The following is a 12,758-nucleotide window of genomic DNA, read 5'->3' as shown; positions in this document are numbered from 1 at the left end:
TAAGATGCATTGAACAATCAAGGTCGCATCATATAGTGGCCAAATTCATATTCATAAAAATATGTAGGACCTAGGCTCTAGCACATCTTTTCTTAGCAGAAAAGGAACCTGAGGCTAAGTGACCATTATACTTAAGCAAATTGACGTTCAAAGCCTCCAATTCTCGGCCCATTGTCTTGTCCACTGAAATGGGACATGTAATATCATGTAGGGAGGATGGAAGGTGAAAGAAGAATCCTGCAACCAGAAATGATGCCTGTGGTATTAAGAGGTCATTTCAGGGCTGAGAACCCATGAGAACAGTACATTGGAAGGAAAAGTTACCTACCTGTTTTCCATCCAGTGTATAGAGTTTTTTGACAACCCCGGTCTCTAGTTTGATGGCTTCAGTGATATCAGTGAGGACTTGCTCAAAAGAGTGGGCCGTCTTCTTGTTCAGGAGCACACGCACAGCCTTCCGAGGCTTCACCCCACTGCGGATGATGGTCACCAGCTTGGGGCGCACAAAGTCCTTGTTCTCCCTGGCCTGAGCGCTGTTGCTGCTAGCCAGGGACTGGGGAGCTTTCATATTGGCAGATGTCTTCACATTGACAGACCAGTTGGGATTGACATTCTTGGTGTACTCCACCTTTTTAAAGAAGTTATCTGAGGAACAAACATAGCTCTCCCCTAAGGGAAGAAATAAGAGGTGATTAGTTTAATAGCAGATATATTGGCTATTCTAAACAAAGTAATAGGGCCTCCCCTGATGGCCCAGCGGTTGAGTGGTGGGCTTCGAAGCTGCTCGCAGCCTCTGCAGCGCCGGTTCGATCCCAGCCTCTGGGCGAGGGTCCCACATGGCGCACAGACCTCTCCTGCCGCCCGCTGCTCCCCTCAGCAGTGTGTTTTGTCAGTCTGCCTGTTCTGCTCCCTGCTCTGGCTCTGGTGAATTTTCTCACCCTCCCGCAACTCTGGCCTGTACCCAGTGCTTGCATAAATAAATACATAAATCTTTAAAAAATAAATAAAGAGGGCCTCCCTGATGGCACAGCCATTGAGCGCTGGGTTGCGAAGCTGCCCGCAGCCTCTGCAGCACCAGTTCGATCCCCGGCTGCTCCCCGGCCACTGGAGGAGGGTCCCACATGGCGCGCAGACCTCTCCTGCCGTCCGCTGCTCCCCTCAGCAGTGTACTTCGGTCCTTCTGCCTGCTCTGCTAACCGCTCTGGCTCTGGTTCTGGTGAATTCTCTCACCCTCCCGCGCTTCTGACTGTACCCAGTGCTTGTATAAATAAATAAATAAATATTTTTAAAGATAAATAAATAAACTAATAAATGCTGACCTTGGAGTAGCACTTTTGGCAAAATGGTGGTAATAGCCAGCTTTAGGTCTATTCCTAACTAGGGTCTCTAACAACTTCATTCAAATTCAAGAGCAAATGATCAGCAACACATTCTTCATTATAATGGCATATCTAGTTGAAAATCCCAAGGGTTCTAAGTAGAATCTAAGAAGGACAAGGGCGGTCCTCAAACTTTATATGGTTTTATTGGAATTTTAATGTTTGTTAGCCTCAAGGATGTTTTTTAATATGGAAGGGCATTACTGGAGTGTTTTTAACAAGCCTGTTTCTTAATGTCTCTGACCTGTCTCTAGCTCCATTCTATTATTATATTATGAACCAAGGACAACTTTAAAATTAATACATTTTCATTTCAAGATAAAGAGACACAAGGGACTTTGCATATTGCACATACGGTACATACTTGCCAATATGCCAGATTGTCCTTTGCACAGAGTGTATATCTATGCAGTGAAATATTGAGATATGGAGTGTGTGTGTGTACAAGTTTTTTTTTTCAGACAATTGTATGTATTTATAGTTACAAACTTTTAGGTATGGATATATACATTTAACACGCACACACACGCGCACACACACACACACACACACACACACACACACACACCATTCCTTGTGTTTGCAAGTCCAGCTCTTACTTGGGAAATATTCTTCACTGCTTCCACCACCCACTCTCTCATCTTTCCACCTCCCTGGATTCTGCACACTACATCTGCATGTTTGGGCTTTCTTTATCAGTGCTCACCCTTGGTAGTCACAAGTGATGAGATGGAGATGTGCGAATACATTATACAGTCTTATTTATGGATTGGAGGGATCTAGTGCAATTTTCTCATTTACCCTGGGCTAGAGGAAATGACTAATACAGTGGAAGAAACCAAGGAGCCAGAGGCAAGGGGAGGGGATTAGACACCTGAGACTGGAAGCTGGAGAAAAGAGGAAGAAAGAGAGGTAGACTCAGCCTGGGGAGGAGAGTCTTGGAAAAAGTTGAATTTGTTGAGTAAAACACATTAGCCTCAAGGTATATAGAAGTTCATCCAGAGGTCGAGCTGCAGAAAATCAGTATGATGAAATCAGGCTTAACTCATCAGTAATAACTCTAAATAAATAAATAAACAAACCCAGGCCAGTGCAAAGAAAGCATTAAACATAATTATAATCTGATGGCTCTTCTTCATTCGGTCTCAGCAGGAGAACTGCACAGAGACATTCAGAAACACTGGGCTGATAATTGACTCCCTTTGCAAATGTTGATTGCTTTACTGTAGCACCAAATCCTTTAAGTCAAGTTAATTAATAAATTTCTCAGTTAGTGCCAAGAGAAGTTTCAGTCAGATTCTCCAGGGCACCTTTGAGGACAGTGTGCGTGCATGCATGCGTGTGTGCATGCGTGTGGAGGGGGAGATTCACTGGCTTCCAATGTATGCGAAGTGGCTTCCAAACCTGCCGAGTTTCAGAAGCTGCCAGTGTTCTGTCTTGACAGAAGGACCAAGGGATGGTTTGTAGGTCAGCAGAGGTACCCTCCCCCCATTTGGTGAGCATAAGATACCTGGATGGGACTGTCAGAGACTGCAGCCAAAAGAAGGCGTAATTTCTCTGGCTCTCTTTTTGGCCAATCCAACCCAAGTGATTAGAGGCTTGGGTCTTTCATTTGTGATTTAAAAGGATGAAGGGTCCATGTCAGTTCTCCCATATATTCACAACTAATGTTCCCCACACCCTAGAAATGGCCTTTTACCTTAATACTCCACCAGATTCACAGCCACCTTCCAAGAGGTCACTGCCTTTGAGTCAGATGTTTTCCATAGCTTGTCATGTACTCTGAAATTGTCAGACAACTGGTGTGGAAATGTGAGGCTATATATTCATGATTTCACTCATCCAGTCTCCTCTAGAGAGTCAGCTGTGCAACCCTATTGGGACTCTGGACTTTTTTTGCTCCCATCTTTTAAACCTCTTAAGCCTCTGAACTATGAGTATGATTAACCATCCTCAGATGGAAATGAACGTGATGGCAGACAGCTATAGTATCAGGTGGCACCCAAGAAAACTTTCCAGAGGACCCAGCCCTCAGCCAAATCTATGTTGAGTACCTTCCGAAAGTTCATTTTAGTCTCTTCACTCTCTAAATTTGGCCTCAAATAAAACAGTGGAAAAAGAGCAGCTGATGTGATGTCATTCAGAATGGGGCCCCCGATACTTACCAGTTGTGTGCCCTTGGACAAATTACCTAATTTCCCTTTGCTTCAGTTGCTTGTCTGCAAAGTGGAAATGATAATAACAATACTTACCTCTTAGGATTGTTGGACGCACAAATCAACGTTGCATCTTATAATGGCCAAATTATGAGGCCAAGTGCTAAGCCCAGGGCCTGGTACACAGTAAGCACTTGATAAATGCCAGCTATTGTTATTATAAAAACTTTCATCAGAAGGAATAGAGAGAGAGCAAGAAGAAAAGAACAAAGAGGGAGTAGAAGGAGCAAGGACTTAGAGAAAGGAAATGAAAAAGAGAAAGAGTAAATGCCGAAGAAAAAAGAGAAAAAACAAGGGCAGCCATCTTGGAATGGAGTTATAATTATTATATAATATGAGCACTGCCTGGGTCCCATGCCTCAAAGATAATAAGATTTCCTGTTGGGTGGCCTCCCTGGTGGCACAGGGGGGTTAATTTGTGAAGCTATCTGCAGCCAATGCAGCACAGCATGAGTTAGATCCCCAGCTGGCCAGGGAGCTAACCACATGGCGCAGCAGACCTCTCCTGTCTCCTGGCTGGTCCCCTCAGCAGTGTATTTTAATCAATTTACCTGTTCTGCTCCCCACTCTGTCTCTGGTGAATCCTCTTACCCCCTATACCTCTGGCCTGTACCCCAGCTCTTGTATGCATAAATAAATAAATCTTAAAAAAAAAAAGATTTCCTTTTGGTTGTTGAGAGGAGGCTCCATTTATACAAATGCCAATTGTAAGAGCTCAATGGCTAACACCCAGCAAAGTCACTGATGCCACTGCCGATGCACACTGAGGGCAAGATTTTTTTTTTTTTTAGGAACTTCATTTTTTTAGAACAGTTTTAAGTTCCCGCAAAATTAAGGGAGAGGCACAGAGGTTTCTCATATATTTCCTACTGCCACATATGCATTGTCTCCCTCATTACTAGCATCTCCCGCCAGGGGGCAGGATATTTATGGTGGTGACAAGCAGCAACTCTTAAGAGCCAGAAAACCTGGGTTCAAATCCCAACCAGGCATTTATGAAAAGTGTGACCTCAAGCAAATTACTTCATCTCTGAGACTCAGATTTTCCACCTATGAAATGAAGGTATTGCAGTAGTGCCATCTGAGTCCCTTTCAGTCCTAAAGATCTATATGAAGGAATTTCCCTTTCCATCCCAAACAGGCTTTAGGAGACAAAGCTGTTACAGATTCAATGTTAAAAAGGTAGGGGGTAACTACAAGAAAATGAAAATCAAAATCAACAAAAAACTATGAACCAGAGACACTTTTTGGGGGTGGGGGGCGGGAGGGGAGGGATTGGGGTCAGAATGGGGGGTTGCAATTGTATGGGGAATATAAAAATAAAATTTATTATTTAAAAAATAAATAAATAAATAGAATAAATCTTTAAAAAAAAAAAAAAAGGTAGGGGGTCTGGCATTGACAATTCTTCTAGTACTGGAAAGCCATCAAGTATGCTGCTTCCCTAGACCAAGGCATCCTTGTTCTAATATTGCAAACATGTACAATATCTGTTGCTAGAGCTCATGCTTCCTGCATGTCCAGCTGCCTGGCACATGGACCTCGGTGAGCTGGGTTGCACCTTTACACAGCTGGGTTACCATCCTGCCACAATTTCCAGGGGCCATTTCCACCCGTTGGGAACCTAGAAGGAAAACTGGCTTCAGAGAGCCAAGCAAGGTGACAATTTGCTGGAATTGACAAGCTGCTTCAGGGTGAGGGGTAAGGAAATGAAGTCATGGAAGTACTGTTGAAAGGGCAGGAAGGGAACAAGCCATGAGCTCAAGATGATCTAATGTCTACTTCCCTTCACTTTGAGGAGGCTTCCATTTTCAAAACCATTAAACATATTTATATGTTCTCAATGCAAAAGCACTTCTGCTTGGGCTTTCTTCTGTTTTCTAGGGCTTTCTTACTCAAGAAGGAAAATACGAAATGGTACTTCATTGCATTATCAAGCCTATTTAGGATGCACCTCTCCCAGGTATTTTGAAATCCTTCTCTTGGCAATATGTTTGTTTTAGTGTTTAGAGAATAAATCAGTGAGGAGATGGTTTCATCGCATTGGAACAAATGAGCTATGGCAAAGAAACTGAATCATCACTAGTGTCACCATAGAGCTCCTTTTCCAAAAGACTGTCTCAATTGTGAATACATGATTTGCAGTGCTAATGCTCAAAATGGTATCCCTAGGGTTGATCTTGCTTACAATCAAGGAAGTGGGAAGGAATGGGACAGGATGTGAGGGGAAGGAGAACAATTCTACAATGAAAGACTAAACAAGACAAAAGGAATTGTAATTGGTGAGTTTCATTCATTGACCCAATGGGAATACAGCCAAAATATATATGGCCGCGTCCCATATGGTTTTGCTGAGACCACTGGTGAATCCAACCAACCATGGGAAACAATAACCTGAGTTTGGTTCAAAAAGCTCTCCTTGCTATTTTCAGCATCTAGCAGTGAACGGTAGACTAGAAATATTAGACAAAAGGGTGCCATGGGGCCAGACTGATTATTAGTCAATTGCTTTTTATTTCATTTAATTTTTAGGTTAAATATTTAACAAGATGGCCATTTGAAACATGATATGTGCTATATTCCATTATTCCTTTAAAAGCCGCAAAGCAAACAAGGATTTCTGCATTCCTAGGAACTCCCACCACTGTAGTTAGCTGAGGAGGATCATCAAGATCCCCTCTGCTTTGTAGTTGCAGTTTTTACCTTGTCCATGTGTTTCCATAACTATTGTATAATTTATCCTCATAACCACACTAATAGATGATGAATGAAGATGTCACCAGTCTCATTTTACTGATAAGAACAGTACAACAGATACACAAAATGCGATGTATACATACAATGGATTACTATTCAGCCATTAAATGGAATGAAACACTGATTCATGCTACAACATGGATGAGCCTTGAAAACATCATCTTAAGTAAAAAAAAAACAAAACAAAACAGTCACAAACGACCACATAGTATATGATTCAGTTTACATGAAATGTCCAGGGTAGGAAAATCTGTAACGACATATAATAAATTAATCGTAACTACATGTGGAGAGAAAACCAGGGAAAAGGCCAGTAACAGCTAAATGTTACAGGGTTTCTTTTTGGGGGTGATAAAAATGGTCTAAAAGTAGGTTATGGTGATGGTTGTACCTTTTGGCAAATATAAAAATCATTGAATTATACACTAAAATGGGTGTACTTTATAGTATAAAATTATACCTTAATAAAGTTATATTTTAAAAAGAGAGAAAAAAAATAAAAAGAGGTAACATTAGTCACAGAGATGACAAGGACCAAACTGTGGTCATGCAGCCAACCATCTATTAACTAGAATGACTCAAACATTAAAAGCTACCCTCTGTTGAATGCTACTGTGTGCCAGACAGAACATTAAATACTTCATAACCATTGTTTTATTTAATCCTCAAAGCCGAAATTCCCACTTTACAGATGAAAAACTGAGGCTCAGGAAATCTAAATGGTCTTCCCAAGGTCACACAAGCCAGCAGGTGGCAGATCTCGAATTTGAATCAAACCTCTACCAGATTTCTTTACCCATTATAATCCCCTGCTTCAAAGATTAGAAACCAACCGCTGAATCTTCACCCAGGGATCTTTCCAGACTTTTTTCACCTTGAGTCTCTCAGGAAGCAATGTGTAAGATTTTTTTTTTTAAATCTTTCACATTTACCTTCTCCCACCGGTGAACAAAGTAAGAGACTTCTGTCCTCCATTCCTAGAGGAGTAGTTCCAAAGGACAAAATAGGAGAGAAAAGAATCTTTTTTCTTTCAAATCCTCTTCATCCCAGTGCCCTTTCACACATGAATTTGCGTTGGTGGGGAAACTGGTCACTTCCTCAGCACTATCACAGAGATACCCAAGATTTTCCTTGACTGAATGGCCAGCACTTAAGACTGGAAGGCACTGAGGCGCACTGCAGCTTGTGGTGGTAGATGAGTGTGAATAAATGCAACTGAGTGCAATTTGCACTCTTCACAGTGCATGAAATTCCCAGGAAGTCCTACAGTTGCACCAAGGAGTGGTAGGTGAGAGGAGTCCAATCTAGCAGGACTCAAAAGAACTCAAGAGCTGCAGTCTTTGAAATTACATTTATTACCTATATTGAACTAAGGTGATCACAACACATACCCAACACACACACACATACACACACACACACACAAATCCAGGAGGAAAAATCAATATCAAAGGCGTCCTTGAGCAAGACATATTAAAAAAATGGATGGGGCGGGGGACAAATCTGTGCATGAAATCTCTCAGATCAGATACAAGAATGTTCTAATCTTTGTTCTAAGCACAATGTCACTTGGCTCATAACACTGCCCGAGTATCTATTGTGATGTCTGGAAGATCACAGAGAGTGGAAATGAGGACATATTGGATAATGTAGGGTGCTTTGTTTGTAAAAATTACAGAGAAACCTCCAAAATTTGACTAAGATGTGGATTTTACAGTGACAAAAGACACACACCCTTCGATTACCCTGTTGGACAGCTCCCTCAACCGAGCTTCAAGGCTTTCAAGTTTGTCTCTTTCCTTTATTTTAAGATATGTACTAGGATGACCAATCCTTCAATGTTGAGAAAAATCCTAGGATTAACCTCTGCCTGGCCATCCAGCCCATGATCAAATAATCAAAGCAACCTCATCATTGTTTCTCAAGGTCAACTATATAGAAAAACCTCGGACTTAAATCCTCAGACCCAGATCCAGTAGCCATATGGATACTGGCTCTTATAACTAACTGGCCCCGGGTCACTTGACCTGACCTGGGAAAGAGCAGCTACTAGCAAGAAGGAGGACTTGCACAAGGGAAGTAGTCAGGTTCCTTTGTCTAGGAACGAAAGAAACCTAGAAGCAGAATAGTGGAGGCGGGGCACTCCCATACTAAGTCATTTAATGTGCTGTTTCTCCTTCCTTGTTGGCTGTTTCATAATTTGGTTTCCCTAGAGATCTGCCTGTTCTAAACTCACCTTTGCTCAGGGAATGGTATGAGCGGTAGGGAGGGCCAGAGAGCAAGGGAGAGATTTGGGGGAAATCTTTTCTTTTTAATCACTCCTTGATGCTGTGCTTGAAAGCATTGTGTCAGGCTAAACTGATCACCTATGTTATATCAATTTAAAAGGAGAAGTAGGGAAACATCTTCAATCTAATTCATCTGATGAAGTAAATATTAAGAATGTGTCCCAACATCTACTTTCCAAATTACTCTCAAAATCCTTAATGGCTGAGCAAGTTTTGGTAGGATTTCTCCTATTTTGGGTGGGTACACAGGTTGCTGGGATGTTCAGCAAGATAGTCATAAAATTCAATTGCAAAACCAAAATCTAGAGAGGATTTAAAGAGACTTAGGTGTAGTGAGTCAGTTCCTATTTTAATAGAAATGGTCTTATTAAAATACCAGACATACCTACAGCATACTTTGGTATTTCGTTCATGACCTCAGTCTAGGGACACACCCTGAAGTGGGCTTTTTAGAAGCAACAGCTGAGCAGTGACCACTTACCTAAAAGTATAATCCTTTGTGAATATGTCCAGGAAGTCCTGCTTTTAGGGTGCATATTCTATGAGGCATAATTTGCAAACAGACTCAGCATTTCAAAGGAAATTTGGGTATAATATTTTCTCTTTGTCACCCAACCAAACTTCCTTCCTTATTTTATACCCCTCAAAATTTCACGGTCTATCTCAATAGTGCTACTTGGAGTTAATTACAAATGAGATCTAGATTAAATGATTCTCCTTTGTATACCCTGACAGATAAGCACAATGCATTATTCCCACCATCCACACTTCAGCCCCAGCAGAGACTGAAGACCTGAAAAGATAATGGCTAATGCCTCTGATGATGCCTGTAAAATCAGAAACCTGGGCATCATCCTGGTGTTCTGACAAATATATTTCCTAATTGCTTTCAGTGAAATACAAGAAATATGACCACGGCCAATGATGCCACCTCCCACCAAGGGCCACCACCCACTCCTTGAATTACCTTCCTCCAGTTCATCCATGCTTCCAATTTTCCTGGATCCATCAATGGTGTAAATGTACCGCACTCCCTGAGGCAGGTTGATGTTGTCAGACAGAGATCGAGTCAGGTCAGCCAGCAAGGCATCGAAGCTGCGAAAACGGTCAGAGGACACAGCGTACACAATCCCCTTGAAGTAGCGGTCCCCATTGCGGTAGAAACGTACCTTCTTGGCTTTCTTCTCATTGCTGAGGGCCTGCAAGGTTCTTGTTCGGTAGAAGCTACAATGGGCGCTGTGAGTGGGGCTCGGCAGCCCATTCATCCGCGACCCTCGCATGTTCCTGGATGTCTTATCTCTTTCGTCAAAATGTCCAAAATCAAGTTCCATATTTTGGTGGAACCTCAGAGACCTGAGTGTTGGAGAAAGGAGGGGTGGGGGTGGGGGGGTGAAGAAAGAGGCAAAGAAAAACGGGAGAGGAGAGAGAAAAGAGAAAGGAATTCAAATATTAGCCAGATCCAGAGCCGCAATCTGCTGCTCGTGAAAAGAACTGGTTGAAAAAAGACGGTGACCCATCTGCTGCCTCCCCCTGACCTGCAGGAATATTGATCTTAATAGAGAGGAAGGAGGGGCAGGGGGTGCTGGTGGCTGTGGGGGTTGGGGGTGAGTGATAGGGAGGGAGGCACTTTTGGCACTGCTCCAAACAGAGGAGAGGGAGGGATTTTGAAATAACTGAAAATCCTGGGACTTACTGACAGTGACTCTTATCAAATTGTAACTTCAGGCTAAATGCATTAAAACTGGCATCTGTTTCCTCACACATGCCCACATGACTAAGAGTTGTAAATGAATCCATAGCCTGACAAAATTCCCCTTGAAGAGAACAGAAGGAGCTAGCCAAGGTTAGCATCTCCAGCTTAGGAAGCAATCTTTGCAACCCGGTAAAATGACTCGGAAGGGGAGTGTTTTCATTTTATTCCAAACCCTCTTGCCTACTCTAATATGTGCATCCCCTCCCCCCCCAGAATAAACTAAGATTCTCCTTTAAAGGGACAGCCTCCAGGGAATAGCCAGTGTCTTTGTGTTATTCATCAAACCCTCTCCCCCACAAAGCTGGTGCAGCTATTCGACATTCGTAAGAAATAAGCTGGAAAAAAAAAGGATTAAAAAAATCAGTTATTGAACAAGTTATTAGTTCTGCTTTCCCCTTGGTATCATTTGGTTACAAAATCTCTTTTTTCTTTGTAGATGCCCTATTCCCTCCCCACCCATGCAGCCCCACCTCCTAATGGAATAATGTAATTGTTGAAAGATTCCCAAATGAGTCCCTGACAGCATATGGGACCTTCTTTAGAAACAAGCACACCTTTCATTGTTCCGGGTTTCTGCCCTGACTGAAGGAGTATTTTGCCTTCATAGCAAGCAATTCACTCCAAACTTATTATTGCCCAGGTGTACTAGCTGGGGCAGAATATGGTCATCTGTCAAGCTTTGCTTTCTCCCTTTCTGTTGAACCAAAAAAAAAATTAAAAAAAAAGGAAAAGGAAGAAAGAAAATCAAAACATGAAACCAAATACAACAAAAACCTCAAATGCTAATAAAGGTAATGATAGCCTAGGAACTGAACTATTAGCATGCATCTCACAGATGGGGATAAAAGGACTCACAAAGCAAGCAGGGCTCAGCTGCTACACATTGCCACATTGAGCTATTTTCAAGGGACCAGGAGAACAGGAGGTAACGGAGGTGCCTAGTAGGTTTGCCAGGCTCCTAGCCTCCTTTTATTCCAATGTCACCATGACCTGTGCTGAGCTCAGCATTGTCTCTGTCAGACAACCTGCAGTGGCAAGAGACCCCACCTCCTCAAGACAAGTCGCAAGCATTCCCCCTGGCATGCCAGAAACGCTTGGCTTTGCTTTAGATCAGGGATAGTATTAGTCTAAATAAACATTGCCATGAAAACAAAGGAAAATCAAACTCACTTTTCCAAAGGAAAATCCCAGGTATAGGCTTAGGGAAAAAAATCAATAGAATAAAGGGAGAAAATGAGGAAGAGAGAGAGACAGAGAGAGAGAGAGCACACTTTGCCTTGTGCTTTTCCCGTTTGACATCTGTTACATTCTGCCTGAAAATCACTTGAAAGCCCCACTCACCGGTTTTCTGCTGGTTGGGTGGAGATGCTGAGAGAAAGAAAACCAATCTCTCTATGCCTTTGTTGTCTGAGCTCCAAGCAAGAAATTCCTGCCAGGGTGGATAGATGCCTTCTAGGTCCTAGTGCCTTGTCCAGCTTCTCCCCTATAACTCAGGCTTAGTAAATCCCCCCAACCTCCTATGATTAATTACATGCTTTTTTTTTTTCAATTCACAGCCTGCATTAACAGCTAGAAAGGTTTCATTTATAACCAACAGGAAATTGCAGGGTAGCAAAAAGATTGCACAAGCAAGTTCAGAATGCTCTAATGAGCAATTTGCTAGCCTTTTCTTTTAGGGAATTGGCAATTTCACTTGGCCAAAACCTTGGCCTAATCTGCCTGGGGGCCAGACTCAGACAGTCATACCAGGCTTCATAGAAATTGTAACTCTCCTGCTTTCACCTTCTTGAGAGAAAACAATCAAATCTTCAAATTCTTTAAGGCATTTTAGTTCACGCATCCAACAACTAGCTGTTTTGAAATGAGATCAGTGGAGTAGACTAAAAGAGTAAAAGGACACAACAAGTGAAAGCAGTTGCTCAATTTCGTGGAGGATGGTGTTGAAAAGGACCCAAAAGACTTTTGGTTTGTTGTAATTGGTTAATGGGATCTGTGACGTTTACCTTTGAGAGTTTGAGCTCAAATCCAACCCAAAGACCTGTCTATGTGAAGTGAGGCTGATGAGTACAAGATAAATAAGTGTTCTTTTCTCAATCTGCCGATTTGGTAGTAATTGGCCCCTTTATATCAAATAATGTTACAAACCACAAGGAAACAACCACATTAAATTCATTAAAACAGGCCAAACTATAAGACAAAGAAGAGAAAGAGAGAGACTAAAGTGGTGGTGGACTACCGTTTTCATAATTGAGGCTACGTTTATTACTATGTAACAATCTTTAAGTATCATGGTTTTATTTTTGCTTGGCTTCCAGGAAACTTAGAGCTAATAACATGTTCATAATTATTTTATATCTGATTCCCA

At 42.1% G+C, this 12,758-nt stretch overlaps 1 protein-coding gene across 1 annotated transcript in view; it reads right to left on the bottom strand.

Annotated features, from left to right (window-relative positions):
- DCX (doublecortin) overlaps positions 1-11,765 on the bottom strand; it is a 115,208-nt gene extending 103,443 nt beyond the window's left edge. Inside the window, exons 1-3 of the mRNA XM_037512933.2 lie at positions 11,735-11,765; positions 9,608-9,993; positions 329-669 (exon numbers count right to left, since the gene is read on the bottom strand). Coding sequence (XP_037368830.1) covers positions 329-669; positions 9,608-9,971 — 705 coding nt within the window. The 5' untranslated portion in view covers positions 9,972-9,993; positions 11,735-11,765. The remainder of the gene's footprint in view (positions 1-328; positions 670-9,607; positions 9,994-11,734) is intronic.
- Between the last annotated feature and the right edge of the window lie 993 nt (positions 11,766-12,758).

Source organism: Talpa occidentalis, unplaced genomic scaffold (assembly GCF_014898055.3).
Source record: "Talpa occidentalis isolate TD23 unplaced genomic scaffold, MPIMG_talOcc4v2.1 talOcc4.15, whole genome shotgun sequence".
Classification (NCBI taxonomy): domain Eukaryota; kingdom Metazoa; phylum Chordata; class Mammalia; order Eulipotyphla; family Talpidae; genus Talpa; species Talpa occidentalis.
Note: the sequence above shows the minus strand (reverse complement) of the source record. Positions and strands in the feature narration are given on the sequence as shown.